General features: G+C 37.2%; 1 protein-coding gene across 2 annotated transcripts in view; it reads right to left on the bottom strand.

Moving 5' to 3' along the window:
- THSD7B (thrombospondin type 1 domain containing 7B) overlaps positions 1-27,570 on the bottom strand; it is an 824,611-nt gene that overhangs the window by 520,124 nt on the left and 276,917 nt on the right. For both annotated transcript variants that reach the window (XM_082689340.1, XM_082689339.1), the window contains exons 4-5: positions 17,030-17,275; positions 3,472-3,641 (exon numbers count right to left, since the gene is read on the bottom strand). In XM_082689340.1, the coding sequence (XP_082545466.1) occupies positions 3,472-3,641; positions 17,030-17,275 (416 nt within the window). The remainder of the gene's footprint in view (positions 1-3,471; positions 3,642-17,029; positions 17,276-27,570) is intronic.

The following is a 27,570-nucleotide window of genomic DNA, read 5'->3' as shown; positions in this document are numbered from 1 at the left end:
TCCATTCCTTTCCATATGTCCCCTCTGACCGCAATGAGAACATTCTTCCCTAATGATCCTACAAAGTCTCTTTAAGCAGTACCTCCTTTATGATGATAACCCTCAGATATCATTAAATGGTTATAACCATATTATATATGTAATGATCATATTACTTATGATACTATAGCATAGTCGCTAGTTCAATTGTTGTTCCAATTAAAAAAAAAAAAACTATAAAGTAATGAGAGGCAACTTCATCATATCAGTGTCTAGTACACAGCCTAAAACACAGCTGGCATTTAATGAATTACTGAAAAAAAAAAAAAGAGGCTATGATTTTCAACCACTTTTTACTCACCAAATCAATATATTTAAAAACAACACAGTGAACTAGAAGACTGGAACAGCATTCATGTAGCTTATCTAAGTTCTATACAAGTCAAAATTAAACCCTGCAACCCAAACATATTAAGTCTCCATACACTACCTAGACCCAAAATACATTAAGTCTCCACGTACTACTTAACATTCAAGAACATATTCCCTTATCTGACCATGTACTTCCTTAATGTCAACGCTGGGTCCAACATGATAAAGATGTAGGACTTTCAAGAACTACTTAATCTTACTGGAGTGGAGGAAGCAACTAATGCATTTAACAACTCAAAGCTAAACTGTGCCCCATCCTTAAAAGAGCTGTGTCCATTTAAGGTCAAATAATGAATCTGAAATAAGGAGAAAAAAAAAAAATCAGGAGGGGTTCTTCTTAATTGCAACCACACCAATACCTTTGACCAATTTTTTGTTTAGGATTTTGGAGGGTTTTTTTTTGGGGGGGGGGGGCGGTTCTTCCTCATCATATAAATACATTCTATCTCCATGTCATTTCACTCCATATTTGTTGCTATTTCAGTCTCTAGACCATGTTTTCATGAATGGAAAATATGTAGGTCCCAGTCTTTATTAAATTTTGAAAGTGTACTCTTTATTTCAATGATTTATCTCCTGAGAAACGATGCTTGAATGCAGGCTGAGTGGCTTTAATTTCATTTGAGAAAAGATCAAGAAGGAAATGGTCTCGCCGAACCAAACTTTAGACTTAGAGGTAAGCATCACTCTTGCTGGTATTTCTGAATTATATAAGAGAAGAACAACTCTCTCTACAACAATAACTGGTAAATAAAATCATAAATACTCTTCTATATTTTCTTCCCCATTCTATTGGCTTAGCTACTATTGCAGGTAATGCTTCTCATATTGATTGTTACAGCACCACTGTGGCTGCATTTAAAACATCACATGAACACTGAACAAAAGAACCAGGTAAATATGCTATAGGTATTATGCCGTTTCCCTAAGCACCATGAATTGAGGTCAAATGGGGAATGGGATGTCTAAGTCGCTAACAGCAAATTCCGCCTCAGCATCCAGCCTATGGAATAGACTTGGAGGCACTTGGGGGAGAATTAACATTCCTTTTGGTACTCCCATCCCTACACTCTGGAATTCAGATTCCATTTCATTCTACTGCATGAGAGATCCATGGAAATGGGTCTTGGTTTGGGGGTTTGTATTTTTGTTGGTTTGTTGGTTGGTTGGTTGGTTTGGGTTTTGGTTTTAGTTTTGGTTCATGGGTGGTGTTGGTAGTATTTTCCCCAGGGTAGTGTTGCCCTAAGATCCGAAATGCAGAGCAGCAACTTCACAGTGAATGGTGGAATTTTATAGGGAAGAAAAGTCAAGCAATTTCACTCTAGAGATTGAAGAGAGTATTCTAGAGTATAAGGAAAAATTAACCTGTGGGAAAGTCAACTGTCATTGAGAAAAGGGTTTCCAAAACCAATGCTATTAAAATTCCTTCTCCCTCTACAATCTAACATTAAAAAAAAAAAAAAAAAGCCAATGTTCACAAAAACTGAAATGTAAAAGCTGTCACCAATTTTGGCCTTATTACTGCTTTAGCAGAAAAGGTTAGAGATATTTAAATCTGGTCTCTTTAATTGGGCAAACACACTCACTGGTCCCTTACAATAGCAATTCAATTGTTCTCTTATGTTTAACTTAAGCCAAGAAGAAATTCTCATGTTGTTAGATGTGTCAAGGCATAACTATAAATGATAACAGTAGGAAATTAAGGCATTTATAAGAATGGAAAGTAATGGCTGAACAATCTTTCCTGTCCACTGCCACACAAGAGAAAAATAAAGCCTATTATTAATGACTAGCAAGGTTGTAGTAAGCTACAGTATATATTTAATGCAATTGCTGACCTCTGGAAATCCTAGTAGTGTAGACAATAGTAAAAGGGAAGAAAGAGAGGTAAAATTAAAAAAAAAAAATTACCAATGTCTAAAAGAATAATCTAGAGTTCTTTATCTAAATTCTGTTATTCCAAAGTCAGAGAAGTAAGCATAGTCAGGTTCTACCCTGAAACAGAAGGGGTATACACTATCACGTTCTAAAAGTAACATTAGATATGGAAGAAAATTGAATGAAAACTGTAACTTTAATTGTCCAAGAAAACACTAAGGATTCTTTAAAGATGATTCCTCTATGAGTGAGAGAGTGAATTATCCAAAGCTATGGTCATAGATGCCTCTGGAATGTTGAGAGGCCATGTCACAAAAAAAAAGGGGGGGGGGAGGTACCTGGTATGAAGAGGTTTATAGGGTAAAATGCATGCACTTCCATACCAAGGAAGTTTGCATCATGCCTTTATAACCTAATTCTACAGTAAAGGATTTATGTACATACTCAGGAAAACATTCCCACCTTGACTACTGCAGAGGGCACTACCATGTCCTTTGATGTGGCGGAAATATTCTTCTGGAGTAAAGGCAGTATTGCTCACTTTTGGCTTTCAATCAATTGACTTAAATAAGCCTGGGCCAGTTTTTCAGTCCCCATCTGTTGTCACCATCTCAAACTCTGGAGCAAATGCACTCCTGCTGAGGCTGTACGGGCTTATCAGAGAGCCTAATGTGAAGAAAGTTCTTTTCCTCCCTCTCTGCCTCCTTTCTCTTCTCCTTTCCACATTATTTGAAAATTGCCAGTAAAATTAGATCCTCAACATTTGAAGGTGACATTGTCTGTAGAAACTCCTACATTCAGAAATTCATACAAACAACCCTCTTTGGAGAAAAAAAAAAAAAAAAAATAAGAATGCTACTAATTCATGACCACCCAAGTCTACCAGCCCCCCTCAGCTTGTAGCATTTGTTTTTGCTACAGCGCTTAGGTATATTTTTTCATTTAATGTTCACAATGATCCTTAAAGGCTGAAGTTATTATTATTATTGCTATTATTTTTAACTAGTCCCAGTTATTGCAATTAGCAAAACTTAGGCCTGGTTTGTAAATTCTCAACAAAACAAATATTAAATCTGTGAGTGCTGAGGGTCCATTATATCAAGAAGAATATGAGGAAATGGTGTTGGAGATTATTTCCCTTCTAGTCAGCAGCACCATCTGTCCCTGGGACTGGCTGCCTACCTTCCTTGGCCTTCTGTGCAGTGGACACTGGTGTGCTCTGGGCACAGTATACGTCCCGGGTCTGGATCCCTCCTCCACAAACGGGTCCCGTCACATGCCAGTGGGGGTCCTGCTGCTTGAGGAGAAGAGAGACTTGGCATTCTTTCCATTCAGAGGTCCTCCAGGCATACCTGGATTTATTTAAAAGAAATTTGATTTATTTAAAAGAAGAAGAACAAGTAAGGAAAATATAACATTCTAAAGAAGACATAAGTCATGACATCACATATACATAATAATCTCTCTTTGTAGGGCCAAATCTTCACCTATGGATAAAGAAGTCAGTTGGTGTTGGGTACTAAATCCCTTTTATTTCCTAGGGGAAAAAAAAATCATAGCCACTTTTCATGGTAACAGAGGATGAGAGGAGTAAAGAAAGGAAATATGGATTAATGGGTTGTGTCTCAGCCCTGAGGCCCTAAGAGAGTGAAGAATCAGTGGAAGAAGATGGAAACCAGAAGAGCCTGTTGCATAGCAGCTGACCTTAACATGGGCATCACTTCACAGACCTCTGGATGACTATGAGAATGACTTTCATGGCCTTTTGAAATTAGTAGAGTAGGGCGTGAAATGTGTGAAGTTGGGGATACATGGTTTTAAATGGATAGAGATGACCAACTTTTCAATCTCCTTGATACAGGAAAGTATTTCCACTTATTTGACCCCATTGGGATAAAGGCATACACATTAAAAATGAGTTAATAATGTGGCACTGTATTGAACCATAGAGTACTTTTTTTGTATATGCAGAAATATTATTTAAACTGACTTAGAAATATATCTTCTGGTTTATAAGTGGTTAAGTTACATAGTGATAGACACACACACACACACACACACACACACACCCCAAGGGGAAAAAACACAATGGAGTTTATATACAACTTGCTGAAAACAAAACAACTATAACAACACTGCACTCAGACCTGGAGAATTATTTCAGACAGAATTTCCTTTAGGGGGTTATTACAACATTCTTCAAGCCCACAGCATTAATAGAACCCTACAGCATTCACATAAATACCAACAGTCTCATTAACTTCTAGAAAAATAAACAGAACCTTAAAACATTCTCATAACTGCTGTCCCATTTCAGATTTGAGGAAAAATTTCTCAGCCTTGTGATTGCTCAAAAGAAAAAACAAAAAACAAACAAAAAAACAGCAATAAAAATAAGAGTGTGTCACCAAAACCCTGGCCTTACAGAAACTAGCATAAAACTGAAATTAAGTCACAGACACCAAAATAAGAAAGCAAATCTCTAAGAAACCTAATAGTGATCAAACCCCTTTATAAATGCATGGCCTCACTCTGAAAAGCTTGAGAGATGACAATCATAAATCTTATAAAAAACCCACAGTAGAAAGAAGATTTGGACAATCCTTTGGGGTTTGCTGTGACACAACTGTTCTCTCTCGGCTTCCATACTTCATTGCCACTTAGTTCTCCAAGACTAGAAACTTAGTCAGTAGGTAGGCAAGACTTTGGAGTCCAGATCCTGCTTTGGCAGGCAATATGGATAATAATCTGCTTCCAATTCCTGGTCATGAGAGACTGAGAAAAAAGTTTGGTTCTTCCCAGAAGGAGGCCTTCTCCAGAGGTCAGGTTCTGAAACCTTTTCTCCTCCAAGTTCTCACCCTGCTCCCCATGGTCATTCAAGCAGAAGGCTTGTCCCTCAAGTATCTGAGTCTCAAGGCAGGTGGCTCTCTATTCCAGAGCAAAGTGCAATGAGGTAAGGATTTGTTGTAGGGGATGTTTACCAAGGGCTCACTTTGGACCCTCTTCCTCCACAGGCTGCCTAGGAGAAGAGCTCCCTGGCCATTAAGGAGAGGGTCAGATACATCAACTGAGTAGGAGACTCCTATGATATAATTTGCAAATAAGGTAGGGAAAAGGGAACAGTGTGGTATAGACAACAGGCATGATTTACGGCTCAAGGGATCTGTGCCCTGCCACTTACTAGGCACGCGTGACCTTGCCCAAGTTCTGCTTTGTCATCTGTGAAATGGGTATAGTAAAGCCAAATGCTGAACACGGCACATAACTAATGTTCAATAAATGCTAATTCCCTTTCTGCTTAAGTCATTTTGCATGTACGTTTTGTTCCTTGCTTCCATAGAAACACACACACACACACACACACACACACACACACACACACATCAATATTTTATGTCTGAGGATTTAACTGATATCATCAAGTCCTAATGTCAGAGATCCAGGAATACAATGGCCTAACTTCTAGCAACCAAAGTTCAGCAGAGTATAAAAGAAACATAGCGTTCAGAATTACAGCAAGTCACAGCAATTTGTTTGCTTGTTTGAAAGGACTGGGCCATGCTGTATAAATAGCTTTTTCAATTAATTTATTGTGACCTTAGAAGAATTAGCAGTGGAAGAATTTTGGAAGTCATTATGAAGAAAAATGAAAAGTTTAATGACTACGGTTTTATATAAAGTAACGAAAACCCTGTCCGTAGCTCATTAACCAACAACACCCAAATTCCATTCACTGGCAAATGACAAATTCTCTAAAGAAATATAAGGCATTTATCACTATCTCGATTGTTTACCACCTCAGAGAAAGCAGGAACCCAGCAAGCAGCAGAGGGAAAATGCTCACCAGGAAAGGACTTCTATATTCCTTTTTTAAAATGCATGTGTTTCATCTTTGCTCATCCTCTTTGTTTCAAACCCATTACCTATGTTTACTCACAAATCACCCTGCAACCATGAAAACTAAACATCCAGAACTCCTTCAGTCTGGTAAAGTGTCTTCAGGAACTGACAGAATGAGGAACCACAGGTGTCTTCCTGCCTAACAGCACTCCCTTTGTTCTTTAGAAGCTGTTACAGCAATGGTCCTCCAGCCTCCAGACAAGCTGGCTCCCTGACTGCCTGGGACATTCTCTTCCACAGTGATGTCCCTGTCAAAGACCTTTCCCACCCCCTCTCTCCCAACCCTTGCCTTTTAACATACCCTCATTTTGTCCTTTTGGTTAGGAAGGAAATATAGGAATTTCAAAGGCCAGAGTCCTACCTCCTATGGGTACATGGCACTTTGAAATCCACTGTGGAAATGCCTCAAGTAGATTAAGAGAGCCATGCATGGAACGAAAGACATTAGTCAATCTCCATCCTACAAATGTGTAGGATCCATTTGCTCTTTTCAAAAAGTTCTGGCTGAACACAGTAGCCGAGGCATTAATTTATGGCATATCCTTCAAGTAATAATAACAGCAACCAATACCTTCTAGATGCCTATTCTGTGCTAGGCACTGCACTAACAAACTGAGCCACGTAACCTCATTAAATTGTCCCAACAACCCTATGAGGAAAATATGGTTTCCCCTTTCACAGATGGGATATTGGAATAAAAAGGAAGTAATTCTTCCAAGATCATATAAGTAAGGTTCCAAGAAGTAATTCTTCCAAGATCATATAAGAGCAAGGTTCAAAGTTAGATTCATCTGACTCTGAAGCACATCTTTTTAATGAAATGACAGATAAAAAGTGAATGGCAAACCAAAGTAATTTGATCAAAAGATACAGAAAATAAGTTCAATTGACAATAGGTAGTTACCTGCCCAGTTACTAGGAGGACAAGTAAATCTTGCTTTTGGTTTGAGGAAGTGTGTTCTGGACTGAAACCAAAACCCAAACCAAAAACAAAACAAACCCTCCCCCGCCAAAAACCCCTTCCCTCTCCCTTTGTTGGTGACAAACATATTGTCAGTGACAACTAAGAATATCTGACACTGCCAAAATATGATTTTTTTTCCTTTCAGTCTCAAACAAAAACTACATTTTGAGAATATTTTACAGCCAATTTATAATTAGAGCTCTGTGGTTACATAGGGCCAAAGTTAGTACTTTCAGGATAGAACTGTAAGTTTAAAAGAGAAATAATATATAAGCCAAATAAAATGGTCTCTAAGTGTAAAAATGAAAATTCCCACTCAGAGTTACAGAAGACAACCTTTTAAAGAGGACTAAAATCAAACTCTCCACACTGCTCCGTGAGGATTCTAAATCTTGGGTAAATTTGCCATGATCTGTTCATGTGAAAACTCCAATACTGCCCACTCCTGGACTTGCCCAAGCTGCCCACTATTAGTGAGACCGCATACTGACAGTCACTCTGGGGCTCCCAGCCTCCGGGAAGAGAAATGCTGGTAACTCAATACTGAATGCACTGGGAAAACAACTTACACAAGGGCCTTTTATTTAACACACAGATCTGTAAGAGAGACTGCAGGCAGGGGGAGAGCTAAAAAACAGGACTCCCTAGAAAGAGAAATAGGCCTGCCCAAATAGTAAGTGTATCACTTATGCAGCCACACATCCATACATCTTTTCTTTCAGTAAGTAATTCCTGAGCTCCAACTATGTGCCAGGCCAGATTTCAGATAATACAAATGCATAGCAGTGAGCAAGACAAAGCTCCTGACCTTGAGAAGATTGCCTTCCAGTGGAGCAGACAGACAGAAATGCATCATACGTAACGTGGCATCAGATAACGAGGAGAAGAAAGAGATGGATAAGGAGAGCTATTTCGGTGCCATGGCCAGGGGAGTCTCCAAATCCTGACAAACATGAGGGAATGAGCACAGGAATGGCAGGGAGCATTCTAGGCAGAGAGGGGAGCATGTCCACTGGTGCAGGGAGGAAGAGTGCTTGGCACTTTCTAGAACATCACAAAAGCCAGTGTGTCTGGGCCAGGTGGGTCAGGATAAGAGGGAATGGACATGAGGAGCAGTCAGGAGTCAGGCTATGAAAGAGCCGTGTGGGCCAGAGTTAGGAGCGTGTTATTCCATATGAGCTAGGAAGTCATTACAAAGGTTTGAGGAGGGCAATAATTTGGTGTGATTTAAATCTTTAAAGGATCACCCTGGCTACTAGTGAAGACAAGACCATGGAGGATATAAAGAAGGGAGACAAATTCGGAGGACTTTGGTCATTTAGGAGGGATGATGATGGCTTCAGCTGGGGCGGTCAAGCAAATGTGGGGAGAAGTGAACAGGTTCAGGATATACCATGAGCTAGGGATAGCTTCTAATGGATTGGATAGGGATGAAAGGGAAAGGGAGGCATGAAGAATGATTCCAAATTGGTTTTCCCCAAGGACTGGCACCACAATTTGTTGGCTGTGAATTCTTAAATGAGATGGCCAGGAATGGGGACCAGAATCCCTTCCTTACTCCTTCTACACTCTCCCCTTCCATTTGAAGAACAGGATATCAGGGCAAATAATGTAACTGTGAAATTCAGTTTTCCTTCATTTGCCTTCTAGAATCTACTTTCCAAATCCTTCTCTCATGACTGAAACGCAGTACCCACTCTCCTCATATGTTTCCTATAATGTAAGTCTCCTCTTAGGAAATGATCAATAAATGATATATTTTAAAAGTTAGGAACACACTAGTCATGGTGAGCACCGGGTGCTTAATCACTATATTGTGCACCTAAAACTAATATAATACTCTATGTTAACAATACTGGATACATTATAAAAAAGTTAATATTAAATAAGCTATCATTCTAAGGAGGTGTACGCAACTTAAAGAAGAAACCAAGACTGAATCAAAGAAAAATTTCCAATGGTAGAAATATATATTCCCATTAAGGAATATATGAGACAAATTCTGGACTAGGGAAAGCAGTTCAAGGTTCCCAAATTCAACTGCCAAGATAACCACCCTGTCTTCAGACAGTGATGTTGTCTAATTCAAGGAACGCTGTACTCAAACTTCTTCAAATGGAAGGGTGGGGGGAGGACAGAAGGAGTTAGGAATGGATTCATCGCTGTGAAGCAATGAATAGAGACATCCTAAATTAGCAAAGCCAAAATTAGAAAAGTAGGCACAGTTAGTGACTATTTTTAAAAGACCTCCATCCTACTAATGTGACACAAAGTGATTCTAATAGCAACAGGATGGCAGCCCCATCAGAGTTTTATAGCAACCTCTGCCCTTTAAAATGTATGCTCTATCACTTTCACGAGGCTTGGAATTGCTTACAAAGTGTGGATTTCTTTTCTCCTTCTAAAGACTTGGATTTAAAGCAAAGCAACATGGAATAGAATCTTAGGTGACTTAATGATGACAGATTGAAAGAATAATTGCATTCATTAATGGTCATGTTTTGACTAAGCACATATAGATTTGCAAACACTCTTGGAATTGAAACCCTAGTGCAAGGTATTGAAATTAAATGTGTGTATATTAAAAATCAGGGTACTACAGCATGACTAATTTATGATAATGTCTGTTGTCCTTTTAAAGTTGTAAATGCATTTAGAAAAGAATTAACTTGTCATTTTTTGCTGAACAGACGACTAAAATAAAGGGAACGGATCGAGCTTTATATATTTTATGCTCTAGTAATTTTTTATTGAATAGAGTGGGACTATTGATTATGGAAAGCTACTCTGAAGTGCAAAGCTCTTTGCCCTTCAGCAGATGGCTTTGCTAGCCTAACTCCACATATGTATTATTAATAAACTGCTATCGCTCTGCACAGCACTTAGCAGTACGTTAACTTTCTTACACTAACAGGGGAACGAATCTTCCATCTGAGAGGACTTAAAGTGGCACAAGGGGGACTCATGAAACAATATGCACCAGTAAAGACAGACTCAATAAAAAGGCATCAGTCTTCTTCTGTTGAAACAATTTATAGATTCTTTGAAACTATTGTTTCTTGTCTAAAGCAGAGTCTCCTGAGGGCTTCAGGTCATGACTGAGTCTTTCCTCCTCAAGTGCTATAGGAAAGCTGTTTAATTAAAACAGTTTACAAAAAAGAAAAAAGAGAGAGAGAGAAAGAAAAGAGGGAAACAAAAAAAAAAAAAAAAAAAAAAAAAGGAAGCAACCTTAAAGAACTCATTAATTCATTTTCAAAAATGTACTGAGTTCCCATGATGTACAGGGTACTAGTGCTGTAGTAGATGACCAATGGGAAAATACAGAAGATGTGATAAATGATAGGCATGCCGTTCTGTTCTGGAAGGCAAACTTTTACAAATTCAGACCGTGATCTCATCCCTCACCCTTTCCCAAGCTGCTCTTATAACCTAATGAAAACAGAAACTTCTTATCTGGAAAACCAGACATACTGTTAGCAGAAGCAAGGCGGCCATTGGGGACCATGTCAAATCAAGCTTCATGTGTCCATCCCTGCCCTGGGTAGATGTTCTTATTTAATCTCCTTGACGAGGCCAATATCAGCTGCTCTTTAAAAGAAATGACTTTGAATCCTTCACACATGCTATATAATAAGTAGAATCATGGAAGAAGGTATCTTGTGCATAATATTGTTCTGGAACTGCCCTACATACAAGTGTTCATTCACTCATTCATTGTTTTCTGAGCATTTACAATGAACCAGGCATTTTTATAAGTGCTACGCATTCTGGGAAAAAAGTAAATAAACAAAAAGCCACATTGCTAGGTATGGGAGGATTTGTAAGAACATTACTAACTATTAAACACTCTTAAAGGGGCACCTGGGTGGCTTAGTGGGTTAAAGCCTCTGCCTTCAGCTCAGGTCATGATCTCAGGATCCTGGGATTGAGCCCCGCATCTGGATCTCGGCTCAGCAGAGAGTCTGCTTCCACCTATCTCTATCTCTCTCTGCCTGCCTCTCTTCCTATCTGCCTGTCAAATAAATAAATAAAATCTTTAAAAAAAAATACACTCTTAAAGAATATAGAGATCGTGTTCTGGATACTCTAGTCTTTAAAGAGTAATGTTACAGAGCCCTGACTTATGGAGGCTCAACTTACAAATTTTTGAACTGGTGGTGGTGCAAAAGTGATACACATTCAGTAGAAATCATACTTTGAATTTTGAATTTTGACCTTTTTTCACTTGTAAGTATATGGTCTGATATTCTCGTGGTGCCTGGCCAGGGCAATAAGCCGTAGCTCCCAGTCAGCCACATAATCACAAGGATAAATTACAGATACACCTGCACCCATTCTGTGAACCATTCTGTTTTTCACTTTCAGTATAGTAGTCAGTTAATTACATGAGATATTCAATATTATAAAAAAGAGGTTTTGGGTTAGATGATTTTGCCTAACTATAAGCTGATATAAGCTTTTTTTTTTTTTTTAATTTATTTGACAGACAGAGATCACAAGTAGGCAGAGAGGCAGGCAGAGAGAGAGGAGGAAGCAGGCTCTCCACTGAGCAGAGAGCCCCCCACGCAGGGCTTGATCCCAGGACCCTGAGATCACGACCCGAGCCGAAGGCAGAGGCTTTAACCCACTGAGCCACCCAGCCGCCCCTGATATAAGCTTTTTAAGCACATTTAAGGTAGACTAGGCTAAGCTATGATGCTTGGTAGGTTAGATTTCTACTTACAATCTTTTCAACTTTTCAAGTGGTAACTCCATCATAATTCAAAGAAGATCTTTTTTCAAGATTCTTAAGATGCACGAACTAAGTGAACACAGACTGAAAGTCTTCTGTTTCCTAAATTCTCCAGCAATTAGCACAGTGACAGGCTGAAGCAGGTGTTGGACCAACATCTCTTTACAACACTCCAACCCTGTTCCAGCAATGACACAGTTCCAATGGGCAAAGGAGACCAACAGCCAAGCCAAGTTTTGCCTGCCATCCTTTTCCTTAGCTCTGTCCTTGGCCACAATATCATAAATATCCATCAATGAATCCCCAGAGTTTTTGTTTGTTTGTTTGTTTTGTTTTTTTAAGGAAAAAGAATTTCATCGAGAAAAATCTAAAGTTGGGTTTAGTGCCTCAAAGAGATGTTAGGGACAAACAGGCTGGCCACAGGGGGTTGTTATAGAAACAAATCAAAGTAGGCTAAAGGAAACCCAGATACAAGTCTCTGTATAAGTCTGCACAGATAGATCATAATAAGGATAAATTCATACATAGTAGAGACAAGGAGAAATGGGTTACAAGAGCCAGCTATTTAGTGCCAGATCCAAGATGTGAAACAATGTTTTACAAATGGACTCTTCTGCACAATTACATCATGTAGTACATGTAATTGTCTCTGCCTTCAGATCCTCATAGGAGTTTTTAACCTACATTGGTCACTGTCAGCTTTTAATGGTGCTGTCTTATATTGAATTTCAGATTCTAAATGATCATTTGAGACAGAACAGCCATGTTGACATGAAAATTGCTATCTCCTGGTGAAGTGGTGGAAGATGCTGGTGGGTCATCTGAGGTGTCACTTCCAAGAAAGACATTGACATTTTCCTATATTCTTGTATGTTATAGTGTCTTTAGCCAGAATGGGCCTCTAAAACAACACAAGGGATCTGGAGCCACCGCTGTTCCAGCATCAGGTCATGCCTCAGTTATCTGACATTAAGCATTTAAAATGCTTTCCTTATACTATCTAGTAAACAGGGCCACGTTATTATTTATTGCCTGAGAATGCTTTTCACCATCTTCTGAGTTGAGATGTAGGATCTAATACTTCAGATGCTAATGAGGACATTAAAAAAAGACACAAGGACCAAGGTAGTTTATAAAACACGTTCTTTCAATGTTTGGAGGTAGAGAATGACATAAATGCCCAAGATCATGATGCCTAATGACAGGAGATAAACACACCAAGAGAAAAGGTGGCAAGGGACAAGAAGATGTATCCTCTCTCTCATTTCTAAGCCCACCTCATAATATACAATGTGAGTGCTTAGTGTTATGCTGGAAGGGGGCATAAACTTACAAGCAGATTGTAATGCAGAATGAAGGGGGTTCTTGGAGTCTATAAACGTCTTGGTTAAAAACAAACTCTTGAAACAAACATAAGGCTGTACTATGCCAACATCTTTACAGTTCTCTAACTTACCATGGTAGCATAACATAGACTAGCTTCTGTCTCCTTTCAATTTATTTAAGCCAGTTGCCCCCAAGGAACTTCCGAAGTGTTCTGGTCTCAGGGAGCAGTTCTAGAATGGGTTCCTCGGGGCACCTGGGTGGCTCAGTGGGTTAAGCCGCTGCCTTCAGCTCAGGTCATGATCTCGGAGTCCTGGGATTGAGCCCCGCATCTCGCTCTCTGCTCAGCGGGGAGCCTGCTTCTCCCTCTCTCTCTCTCTCTCTCTCTGCCTGCCTCTCTGCCTGCTTGTGATCTCTCTCTGTCAAATAAATAAATAAAATCTTAAAAAAAAATGTTAGAATGGGTTCCTCTTGGTGACCATTTCTTTCATTGGATCACACCTCAGGGACTAGCCTTCATAGTGTTGAGAGATAAAAGGCCAATCATTGGAGTCCAGCTGGTAAGAAGAGTGGCCCCAAAGCCAGGGATCTAAAGGATTTTTTGAGCAATATTAGTATCTAGGACCTAGGATACTTCTCTAGCTCTTCCCTTTTCGTGGAATATTCCCCTAGTTATCTGAAAGGCTAATTTCCTCACTTCCTTCAAGTTCCCCCAACATATCCTGCTTGTTCAAATGAGGCTTCTGTAATGCCTCTGTCTAGTTCTGTAACCTGAGCTGAACCCACATCACAGCATCACAGCAACTCTAATGTATTTTTTTCTCCCACAGCTCATGTACACAGTATATAGCTTATTTGTTAAATTTATTTAGTACACCTTCACTAAAATTTAAGTCCCATGAGGGGGAGAGGATTTTGACTATTTTGTTCTCTGAGGTATCACAAGAACTAAACGTAGTGTTTGGCGCATAACCAAGAGGTCAAGTTACATTTACTGAATGGATGAACACGTCTCTTACAGCACAGATGGTGGAAGGGTAAAAGCCAAACTGCATTCTCGGAGACTGAAAAAAAAAAAAAAAAAACACTATGCAAAGTCGCAGAAATGTACATTTTCCTGCTGGGGAGAAATATGGTATATTAGATTGCTTGATGTATAGGAATTGCTCGTGAATTCTGGGAAAGGAGAAATGGGCATTTTTGTTCCCTAATAGATTTTTGTTTCCATTTCCCTTGTTCATAATGAATTTTAGTCACCAATGTCACACTAGAAACAAACTTAGTACACAGCCTTTATGCTTTCCTGTGGTAGAGGCCACAGCTCAGATTTCAGACAAATAAGAATGTCAGCCAATGTTAATTCTGTTGTTATTTATGCATTCTCCTGGAATCAGTAGCTAACACATCATTCTCCCTAGGAAACCCTGGTTGGTATTCAGTGAGTTTTCAAGGGCTCCTATTTCCTACAAATTCACTATTTGAGACGGTTTTTAAAAATGTCAAATTCAGTAACATTTCCAAACACCAGAACTAGAGGGCCAGGTACATTGCCAATGAAATTTGTCGGACCTATTTTCAGATGTTAAGGTTCAGTCATATGGGGATCAATAAAGAAATTCATCGTGGATACATCTTGAATTACTACCATTCCACATTATTTTTTTAGAAAACTTGATACATATAAACACACGACTATGTGTATACATACCCTGATCTCGATATGTCTTTACTATGACTATCATGAAAGTAATAAAAAATATATTGATTTTGAAGCCAAATAGACTTCATTTTGAATCTGAACACTACCGATCTACATCACTTTTACTCTACGTGTCCCATTTTGATGATAAACTTAATGTTCTTCTAAATAATCTTTGTTAAAACTCTGACGTACTTACTAGCGAATAGTAGGTACTCAATAAAAAGTAGTCATTATTTAAAAAATGTAAATGCAATTCAACTTTCTCCTGATCATCACACGGGAACTTCTCAGACTCCCAAGAGAACTGTAATAATTTTTAACAAAGAGAAAAAAAGGGAGGGGGGGGTCTGTATATAAATCAGTATCTGGAAGAGGGCACTATGCATTCCATGAAAGGAATGAAGGAAAAAGGAATCAATGTCCAGCTTATTATTAAACCCAGATTCTATTTCTGGAAGCCTAACATTGAGAACCCTTCTGAACTATGCCTCCATAGAGAAAAAGATTTTACATTACACAGAAATAATTTCCTACCCCATTAAATTACTGCAAAGAAAGGAGGGATTCTCTTTTTGGAGGAAATGAGCACACCTGCAAACAGCAACATAAAGGGTTGCCATCTTTGTAGCGTCTCCCATGTGCTGAGCACTGAGACTGATATTTTACATATCTAGAACGTATGTATTCAATCCTCAACACAGGCAGTATAATATAGACACATTTTATTGTGGAAGGAAATGCTTTAGAGAGGTTGTACAGCTTGCCCAAAAACACACAATTAATAAACGATGGTGATGCAATTTTAATACACATCTATCCAAAATCAAAAGGAACAAAGATCTCAGGCTTTATGTCATTTCCAGTCTCATTCTTTCCTCAATATCCGTATTTTTAAAGAATGGACACATACTCAACACAACTAGGGAGAATTCTGTGAGGCCAAGTTAATCTGTATGGGATCATAAACTACACCTACCTCTTCTCTTTTGAGGTCTGGAATGATATGACTCTAAGGGGTCATAGTGGTAAAAAATAAACAGTCAGTACATAAGGAGTTGAGTCTACACTGGTTTCAATGGTGAAGTGGAGGAAGTGAGTGGTTAAGATTCTGACAAGAAATTACCTCTTGATTCCTCCACCCCTGACATATTATTTCAGATGTAAGGAATAGCTAAGCCCATCAACAATGCCTGTTAAGTTTAATTAATTATTTGGTTAATTTCTGCAAGAAGCTGTATTTTTTTTTTTTTGGCCTCATTTTACTTTTCATCGGGAAAGGAATTCTTGAATCTTATAAACTATAAGAAACTAAAAAAAAGGTCTATCTAAAATAGCTATATATTTAACAGATAGAATTCAGGGCAGCCATCCAGCAGGAATTACCACAAATTTATTCCCAGAAGTCTTCTGAATAGTTAGGTAATCCCAAATGACTTCTGTCATTATCAAACCTGGCCACCATAAGCCAACAATCCAGAGAAAAATACACTGGACGTCTTCACCAAGGGCTATACATATAACCAGACAAAATATAAGCAATACAGTTACTAATCAAGGTCAAGTTTTTACCCAACATCCTCTGGCTCCTTATGGACTGTGTATTAGAAATGAGGCCATAAGCTTGCAGTAACCTTTCGAGACAGAACTGCATTAGAATCAGGGGGTTGCCACCCACTATCTATGTAACCTCAAAAACTATTTAAGCATCAACAGTTTCATCTGCAAAATGAAGATGCTATGAATAGCTTTTTAGGTTATCATAAAATTCAGGTGTGACATGTCAGGTAATGATAAGCAATGATTACTAAGCATTAATCATGTGCCAACTGTTGAATGAAGTACGTACTGCTAGTAGATGAGTAAACTAGGGCACTAGACTTAAGTTACTTGCAGAAATTCACAAATTCAGAAAGTCACAGAAATAGGATTAGAGCCCAGGAAATCAACACAGTCCATGCTCTTAACCCACTGTGCCATACTACTTAGCATGGCTGTCGATACTGAGTAAAGGCTCAACAATTATGAGTCACAGCTACTGTTAGTATTGTTAACATCCCTACCCCGCATAAAATGAGGTCAAACAGAACAGTGAATACTCATGTCAAAGAACACACAATACCTGGGACATGGCTGTAAGAGTTCTTCAACAATGCAGGCCTCTTTCTCGAGAAGTTCAGGGCACTCCTTTCCACCCCCAATAGCAACATGCTTCACATTCCGGCGCCTGCTCCTAAATCCTGGTGAGAGACTTCCTGAACGACACGTCTTGGAGCAGGGGCTCCAGAAGGACCACTCAGTGGTTTCACAATCTTTTGGCATGATGCAAGACTGGACAGTCAAAGGGAAGGAGTCTTGCACGCAAAGGCTGAAAGAACAGAAGCAAAAAACCATAGGGCATAAATTAAACAAATGCAACCAATGTTATGAAGTGCCTGTTATGAGGGGAAAAAAAAGAAACAACCTAAAATTTGATATGAACTTTCAAAAGGACTTTAAAAAAAATGTTAGAGGCATCATGATAAAATAAAGAACATCCATTTTAAGATTGCATGCTCTATTTTATCTGAAACTGTGAAGTTATTTCACTCTAGCAAGACACACGTGTAAGACAAGCCCACCCTGAACTTTGCCTGAAGCATTATCAGAAATAACCAAGCCTCCTCTCCTCTGCCTTCACCTCTGATATAACCTAGAGTTGCCATTTGTTGACAGGCTCCCAGGTGTCACACATTGTGCTGCATCTCACAGGTACTTTCTCACCACAATCTCATGTGTTTACATATTATTATCTCCATCTGTAGAAAATAGACTCAGAAAGGCTAAACCATTTGTCTACGGTCAAAGATACAGGTAACTATTAAAAAATAAAACAAAAAATAAATAAAAAGAAAAATAAACTTGTGGTATCATGTTTTCCCCACACTGTTAGGCTCTGAGCATCAGTTTCCTCATTTGCAGGTGCTATCTAATACTAACAATCTAATTAGGAAACATAAATAAGAAGGTATCATAATAGGATAATCTGATGATTTCAACATAAAAGCATTTATAATGATGAGGGGGAAAGTTGATGAGGAAGTGATGGACCACTTAGGAAGGCTGGGGGGATGGGCGGGGCTGAGGGGGAGGTTCTAAGAGTGAAGGACATTAGAGCTGCATTTCTTTTAAAGATAAATGGGAACTTCTCTGGCACAGAAGGAAGATTATTTTAGGTCAATGAAATAGCATATGTGAAGCCTTAATATAAAATTTTGTGAGGATGGAAACCAGTGTTCTATAAGCAGTAGATGTACTGTTTCACAAGAACTAATTAATAAACTTTTAGGAATTTTGCAAGCTAGCTGATTTCACGAAGATAGCTTAAAACTGGCCATGGCAGGAGTATTTACGTAACAGAAAACAACAAATGTTACAAATCAAGTCCACCACCCCCACCCTACCCTGAAGCCCAAACCACCAAGAACTGGGGTTAAACATTTATATGCACACCAGACAGGGTAAGTAAAAGCCAACTTGTCAACTGTCAAAAATCTGTCCATTTATAAAGCATAAAGTTCAAAGAGGAAAGTGGATAAATATTAGGTGTATGGGTTCTTCAAAAGTAAGTCTGGAAAGACTTCATATCATGAACTAACAAATTCAGATTTACTTGAGCATTAAACAATTTTAAGTGGAGGAAAAATCAATTAAACTCCTATAAGAAGATAATGCTTCGCATATTAATTGGCATTCTTTTTTTTTTCCCCATTATTTTGGTGTTAGCCATTGCCTTATTCTATGAAAGTCCTCCATTATCTTGGGGAAGAAAAGAATAATTTTGACAGGAATATAAGTCAATATATGTTCAAATACTGACTTCCAAAAGTGGGCCTGTGAAAACTGGTGGAGTAATGAGCTTTAGTCAGGCTTTGGTAATGGTTCTTCTACATGTGTTTAAAAAAGAGAAATGTATTAGAATGATTCCATGTTTCTCATAAACAAAAATATGTTGATAAGGGAGCCACCAACAGAGAAATGGATTATAGAAGGTGAGGGGCAGGAGAGTATAAAACATGCTCAAATTCATGTAAATTATAGTGAGATTTCCATATTGATATCCTTTATAAAGGCACAGAGAATTTGTGTGGTTTTCAGAAGTCATAATAACATAAGATGAACCTTTGGTCGTGTGTGTGTGTGTGTGTGCATAAAGTCTATTTAGATCACATTATTCCCTTCAGAATGAAAAAGGAAAAACAGACCTCACTACCATTACTCACTCCCATGTAATTTTGGAAGCTTCGAGAGAAGACACAATAGGAAGAACCTCTCTTGAAAATGCCCCATCTATGTCAGAATATATTATTTCTGGACATGGTTGGATGTAGAGTAAGAGGATCATCTCTTTTGCTATGTAACACGATGGAAACCTCTTGATGAAGAAGATTCTAGGTCTTCACTCTTCAGGAACTGTTACTGGCTTCCAAATTCATATATTGAAGTACTGTCAGTACATCAGAATACGTGCATATTTGAAGAGTCTTTAGAGAAGTAATTAAGTAAAAATGAGCTCACCAGGATGGGCCCTAATCCAGTATGAATGGTGTCCTAGGAAGAGCTTAGGACATAAACACACACAGAAGGAAGCCTGTGTGAAGACAGAGAGAAAAGATAGCTGTCTACAAGCCAAGCAGAGAGGGCTCAGAAGAAACCAACTGATCTCGGACGTTCCAGACTCCAGAACAGTAAGAAAACTAATTTCCATTGTGTGTCAGCCACCCAGTCAGTGATACTTTGTTAAGGCAGCCCTAGCACCACCATACGGAATTTAATGGGGTTTTTCAATTTGTGTGTTTTTAGGAAAAAAGTCTCAATTTCCAAGACAAATTTTCCTCTCCCTTTTATAAAGAAGGTCCCACAGTATGCAGTTCTCTGTCTACAGGTTAGGTGGTGGTTTGCTTCTTTCCATTTACCAGCTTTGACTCTCTGTTGCTCATCTTCCTACTGGCTCAGTAGAATGGATAACAAGACCTGCCAGGAATTGCAGGGATTAATCAGGGACTGTCACGTCTTTGAAAAGGGCTCCTAATTTTTGGAATTAGGAAGAGCATATGTTCCACTCATCATATATTCACTTATTTTTAACATTATTTTCAAAAATGTGCCTTCTTAGTTTAACAAAAAAGTCTTAAAATATACCACAGAGGGACCTGGTCTACTTTGATCTTCGAGATTCCATTTTACTGGAATAGGTGAGCAAGCACTAAGTGGTGAATAAGAAATATCTGGGTCCTGAATTTTGCATCACAGTACAATAGCATGACCTTGGTCTCTCTTGGCTGCTTAGTTTCATTATCTGCAGGAAAAAACTATAATAAAATGTGATTTACTCACACGCACCCAACATAGTTGTAGTCACTTTTAGTATAAGTAGAAAAATCTACTAAACTAAAGCCCATAACAAATATCATTGTCTACACACTGAAATGGAATCAGTCCTTTCATAGAAGGTGGTGTGTCTTTTTAATAAAACAAACATATAGTATGGATTTGGCTTTAAAAAAAAAAAAAAGATGCTACGGTAATTATACCTCTTTGACATTTACAGAACACGTTGTCATTTGTAAATTACTTCACAAGCATTCACTGTAAAGGAAATCACTGAAACAAAAAATTACTATAGTAATTCTTATTTCCTCTGGAAATGTAGGGAAATCTCTTTATTTAGAAAATAAGGACAGAAATTCTTAGAAGATAAAACTCAACAGAAAAGTATCTTCCTTTCATCAACACTTCAGTTACTGCTTTAAAATAATAAGTCACCAACTGGGTGACTCAGTTGGTTGGGCGGCTGCCTTCTGCTCAGGTCATGATCCTGGAGTCCCAGGATAGAGTCCCGGATCAGGCTCCCTGCTCAGCAGGGAGTCTGCTTCTCCCTGTGACCCTGCCACTTCTCGTGCTCTTTCATTATCTCACTCTCAAATAAATAAAATCTTTTTAAAAATGAAATAAAATAAAATAATATTAAGATATCTCAAATATTCAGAAAAGTAGAATAATATATACTCCTAGACTTTACTAGCAAAGGTTAATATTTATGACAGATTTCATTAAATAAAATAAAAAATTACAATTTCAGGTAAAGTCCTTGTGTCACTTATAATCCTATCTCTAGCTCTCTTCTCCAGACACAGCCACTATCCTGAAATTATTATTCTCTACAATGTTTTTATACTTTAACTAAATGTGTATATGTTCATAAATATCTATAGCAGTCATTGTCTTGCATGTTCTTAAAAGTTTTACATAAATGTTTTATTAAACATATTATTTCTGGAAATTATTTTCCTTACTTAATGACTTTTAGATCTATCCATGTTGATAAACACAGTGTACATTCATTTTTATTAGTAATATTCCAATATGAGTCCTTAGCAATTCATTTATTCATTTTCCCATTAGCATACTTTTTGGTTGTGTTTAATTTCTTGCAAATCCATGGGATTATATATTGAACCTCTTTTTATATGTCTCTGTACTACACATGTGTAAAATATTTTCTTTAGTATATTTGCCCTGATTTGGGCCACAAATAATCATATCATCAAATGCACTAGGTATTGTGAGATTTTTCCCTTCTTACATGTTCAAAAGGTGAGTTTGTTTGGTTGGTTGGTTGGTTTTGGTGGTGGTGATGTTTTTTGTTTTTTGTTTTTTTCAATACAAAGAAAGTACATTTGTTTTTTGAGCTTACATTGAGTTTTATATTCATCTCACACCCTTAATGACTATTCAGACATCCTACTCTGAACTGGCCATTCACACTGCTTATCCATTATGGCAGAATGACTGATGCTCACCTTTTTCCAGGGGTGCTAATTCCCTTATCTCTTGCTTCCTTGTAAAGACCTGGCTGTTAGTTCTATGAAAGCTGACTGGAGGAAGGGAGTTGTCAGGGCCCTCTCACAAACTACTCATAGATTTTCAACCCATCTGCAAATCAGAATAATTTTCACACTTACACTACATTCTACAGGTAAAGGAATAACTTTTAGGCCTAGTGAGGACATCTATTCTGAGTTACTTAGTGTCAATAACTGTCAAGTCTTCTAAGAACCTTGTATCAGTCAGAATCAAATAGGCTATAGTGTGGGAGCAAATCCTGTAATCTGAATGATTTGATAAAATAACCCATTCTCCTTCTGTATATAGTTCAGTGCAGACTGTCCTAGAAGGTACTCTGCCTGAAGACGTAAAGATCAAGCTGTGCCCATCTTATATATTCACCATCCAGAATACATGGCTTCCAAGTTCACCTTTAAAAAGGAAAGACACAGTAGGAGGATGGCCAAAAGTGATTTATAACTTTAGCCTAGAAGTGGCTTACATTACTTTGGTCTGCATTTCATTGGCCAAATCAATCAAATAGGTCCAACAGAACTGCAAAGAAGACGGTGAAACGTCTTTCCATGTGCTGTGGAAGAGGCAAAAATGTGATAAACACATAGCTTTGTGTCTCGTACATCTGTGCCATATAAATGGATTTGCTTCTTGCAGATCTTCCAACTGGAAGGGAGGTTTCAGCTTTTTCCACTCTGCTAGGTAAATTACTGCTCATCCATCTGCTTTCCAGCTCCCAAAATTTGTTGACATTTCTATTTAGCTGTCATATCCGTTCCTATTATATTTGTCCTTGAGAGTTTATGTCTTTTTTATTCCTTTACTGTTAGTTAAGTGGGGTTCTAGAATACAGGAGTGATAAATGATTATGTTCGTTTTGCCATATTTAACAAGAAGCCCGAAAAGTTATTTGACACAGAGCTTTGTTAAAGCTACAAAATGATCCAATCTGTAAGTTAACAAATTCTTGAAGAGCCAAGTCTACCCTACACCTGGAAAAACTACCAACTAGACGTCATTAAACATGTATGAGTAAAGTATTAAATTGTAGAACTATTTTCATTTCCACTAATCTTATCCTACATTATATAATATTTATTTATAGAATTTAATACTTCCAAAATATGCTGTATAGTTTAAAAGTTATTTTTATAGAAGTGAAACTGCAACTAATTTGGGCCATTTGGAAGCACAGTAATTCTAATTATTTAGCAAGAACACTGCTATCCATATGGTAGCAGCTTACCCAAATCACAGCAGACTAACAAGGGAACAGTTGCTTCCAGAGCTTACAGATTCTAACTTAGAGAATGACTGCAAGATCACATTATGAAAATGACATGAGGGAATAAAAGGTAAATGGAGAAATGAGGAGAAATAAACTAAAACTGAGACAATTCTTAAAAAAAGAATACATTTGGGAAATTAGATAGAATATATGCCATCAATTTTAGTGATTTTTGACTCTAAACTAGTGGCATTTTTCTGCCACCAGCAAAACTAAATGGGTATCTGAAAAGAAAATAAGAATTATAGCCTGATGAAGAAAAAATAGGCACCTAGCTGGTCTTACATAAAATTCCTGAACACTTTAGAAACCGGACTAAAATGTCAGCTGCCTATGACAATATAAAATTCAGCAAGAAAAGACATTCAAATAAGCAGAGTTTCAAATGTCTGGAAGACAAATTTGAAAATATAAGACTGTAAAATTACTAAGAAAGAATACTAAGCATTACTGAGAAATTTTAGCTGGAAGATTATGAGTTTACCTTTTTCCTATAACCTCCTTACTTGGCCAAATTAATCTGAGGTAAATGATGTCTTGTTTAACAAAAATTGTATTTATACTAGGTTAGAATATATAATTAAGAGGACCATACTTCAGTTATTTAACTATTTTCTTTCTGACCCTCAATAAAAATAAAATTAAGCTATTAAATGCCTTTCAATTTCTTTTTTCCAGTTTTATTGAAAAATAATTGACACACATCACTGTGTAAGTTTAAAACATACAGTATGACGGTATGATTTACTTATTGAGAAATGATGACCAGAAGAAGAAAAGAAAAAAATTTAAAAAAAAATTCCTCTTTGTGTTGAGAACTCTTAGGATTTACTCTCTTAACTTCCTTACATATCATACAGCAGTGTTAGCTATAGTCATCGTGCTGTACATTGATCCTTAGTACTTATTTATCTTAAAACTGGAAGCTGGTATCTTTTGACCACCTTCCTCCATTTCTTCCTCTCTCTTACCTTCCACCTCAGGTAACCATAAATCTGATCTCTTTTTTAGTATTTTGGTTTTGGGGGGGTTTTTGGTAGATTTATTTATTTATTTACTCAACAGACAGAGATCTCCAGTAGGCAGAGCAGCAGGCAGAGAGAGAGGGGGAAACAGGCTCCCTGCTGAGCAGAGAGCCCGATGCAGGGCTGGATCCCAGGACCCTGGAATCATGACCTGAGCCGAAGGCAGAGGCTTTAACCCACTGAGCCACCCAGGCGCCCCTGTGATCTGTTTTTCTTTGAGGTTTTGTTTGTTTAAGATTACATATGTAAGTGGGTCATATAGTATTTATCTTTTCTGCCTGATTTATTTCACTTAGCATAAAGCCTTCAAGGTCCATTCATATCTTCACAAATGGTAGGGTTTCCTCATTTTTTGTGTCTGAATAGTTGCAATTATATATATCTTATACATTATATATATTGCGTATATATATTTACACACACACAGATACACACACAACCACAATCCACAATTTCTTATCCATGCATCCATCGATGGCCACTTAGGCTATGTCCATGAATGGTTCTTGTAAATATGCTGCTATATGAACATGAGGGTGAAAATACCGTTTTAATTTAGTGTTTTCATTTCCTTTGGATATATTCTCAGAAGTGGAATTGATACATCATATTTTAGTTCTATTTTTATTTTTTTTAAATCTTCCACACTGCTTTCCATAGTTTCTATACCAAGTTACAATCCCATCAACAGTGCACAAGGGTTCCCTTTTCTCCACATCCATACCAGCATTTGTTATCTCTTATCTTTTTGATGACAACCATTCTAACACACGTGAGGTGATACTCACTGTGGCTTTAATTTGCATTTCCCTAATGATTTTGAGCATCTTTTCGTGTACCTGTGGCCCTCTCGGTATCTTCTTTGAAGAAATGTTTATTCAGGTCATTTACCCATTTTGCAATTGGGGTATGTAGGTATGTATTAAGCCCTGTGGATTCTTTATATTTTTAGAGATTAACCCCTTATCAGATATACAGTTTGCAAACACTTTTCCCCCTTCTGTCATTTGTCTTTTCACTTTGTAGTTAGTTTCTTGTGTGCGCAGAACTTTTTAATTTGCTACAGTCCCACTTATCCATTTTTTAAATTTTGTTTCTTGTGCTTATGGTGCTGTATCTAAAAAAATCATTACCAACACCCATGTCAAGGAGCTTAATTCTTCAGTTTTCTTGTAGGATTTTCATCGTTTCAGATGTTATATTTAAGTCCTTAATCAATTTCAAGGTCATATCTGTGAGTGGTGTAAAATATCAATGCAGTTTCATTCTGTTACATACGAATATCCAATTATCCCCGTACTACTTTTTGAAGAAACTGTCTTTTCTCCATTGACTATTCATAGCTCCAGTGTCAAATATTACTTGGTCATATATATTTGGGTTAATTTCTGGGCCCTTAACTCTGTCTCATGGGTCTATTTACCTGTTTTTATGCCAATACCATACAGTTTCGAGGACCATAGCTTTATAATATAGCTGTAAATACAAAAAAGTGTGATGCTTCCTGCTTTTCTCTTCTTTCTCATGATTTCTTTGGCTCTTTGGGGTCTTTTGTGATCTATATAAACTTTAGGAATTTTTTTTTCCCATTTCTGTAAAAAAATGCCATTGGAATCCTGACAGAGATTGCATCATCTATAAAAGGCTTTTGGTAGTATTGACATTTAAACAATATTAATTCTTCTAACCTATGAACAGAAATATCTTTACAATTTTTGTGTCTTCTTTGATTTGCCATCAATGTCTTATAGTTTTCAGCACAGAGATCTTTCAACTCTTTAGTTAAATTTATTCCTAAACATTTTATTGGTTTTGGCATTGTTATAAATGGGATTGACTTATTTTTTTCAAAAATTGTGTTGTTAAAGTATAGAAATATTACTGATTTTTAAATGTTCATTTTGTATCCTACAACTTTACTGAATTCATTGATTTGACCTAACAGATTTTTTTGTCTGAATCTTTAGGATTTTCTATATATAAAACATGTCATCAGCAAATAGAGACAATTTTACTCCTTCCTTTTAATTTTGATACTTTTTTTTCATTAGATGATAACTCTAGCTAGATCTACTAATACTGTGTTGAATAGAAGTGATGAGAGAGGACACCCTTGTCTTGTTCCTAATGTTAGAGGAAAAGCTTTCAACTTTTCATTATTGAGTAAGATGTTAGCTGTGGACTTTTTCATATAATGTCTTTACTATATTGAGATATGTATCTTATATACCTAATTTATTAAGAATTTTTATCATGAATAGATGTTGAATTTTGTCAAATGCTTTTTCTGCATCCATTGAGATGATCATATGATTCTTTTTTTCATTTCATTAATGTGATGTATCACATTGATTGGTGCATTAAAACATGTTTACATCCTAAAATAAATCCCACTTGATCAACATCACACCATCCTTTTAAAAGTGTTGCTAATTTCAGGTTGCTGGTATTTCATGAGAATGTTTGCATCAGTATTCATTAAGGATACTGACCTATAGTTTTCTTTTCTAGCAGTGTCCTTTCCTCGTTTTGGTATCAGGATAGTGCTAGCCTTATAAAATGAGCTTGGGATGGCTCCTTCCTCTTCAATGTTTTGGAAGAGCGTAAGAAGGAATGCTGTTGATTTTGTTCAAATGTGTGGTAAAGTTCATCAGTGAAGCCATCTAGTCCTAGGCTTTATTATGTTGTGATATTTTATTAAAAATCACTAAATCTCTTCCCTAGTAATTGGTTTATTTCTAGATTTAGTCTTAGTAAGTTGAATATTTCTAATATTTTTTCCATTTCTTCTAGGTTGTCCAGTTTGTTGGATTATAGCTATTCCTAGTGGACCCTCATGATCTTTTCAATGTCTCTGGTATCAGTTGTAACATCTTTTTCATTTATACTTTCTAAATTCAATACTTTTCTCCTTTTTCCTTAGTTCGTCTATCTAGGGGGGTTGTCAATTTTCTTTATCTTTTCAAATAACCAACCATGTTCATTAATTTTTTCCAGTGTTTTTCTGTTGTCTATTTCATTTATTTCTATTCTAATGTATATTATTTCCACTAACTTTGGGCTGTTTGTTCTCCTTTCCCATGTTCTTTAAAGGGTACAGTTAGATTGATAATTTAAGATATGTTTTGTTTCTTAATACTGGCATATCCTGCTATAAACTTCCCTCTTAGAACTGCTTTTGCTGCATCCCATAGGTTATGGATGTTGTTTTTACTCTTTTGTCTGCCTTAAGAAAAAAAAAATTTTTTTTTTTTAATTTCCCCTTTCACTTCTTCAACCCACTGATTGTTCAGGACAGTGCTGTTTAAATTTCCATATGTTATTGAATTTTCTAATTTTCTTCTTGTTACTAATTTCAAGTTTCCTGCCACTGTGGTTAGAAAAGATACTTTGTATGATTTAAGTCTTCCTGAATTTTCTAAGACTTATTTTGTGGCCTAACACATGCTCTATAAAATCCTACAAAAT

This window comes from Mustela nivalis, assembly GCF_964662115.1.
Source record: "Mustela nivalis genome assembly, chromosome: 11".
In the NCBI taxonomy this organism is placed as follows: domain Eukaryota; kingdom Metazoa; phylum Chordata; class Mammalia; order Carnivora; family Mustelidae; genus Mustela; species Mustela nivalis.
The sequence above is the reverse complement of the archived record's forward strand: the minus strand, read 5'-3'. Positions and strand labels throughout refer to the sequence as shown.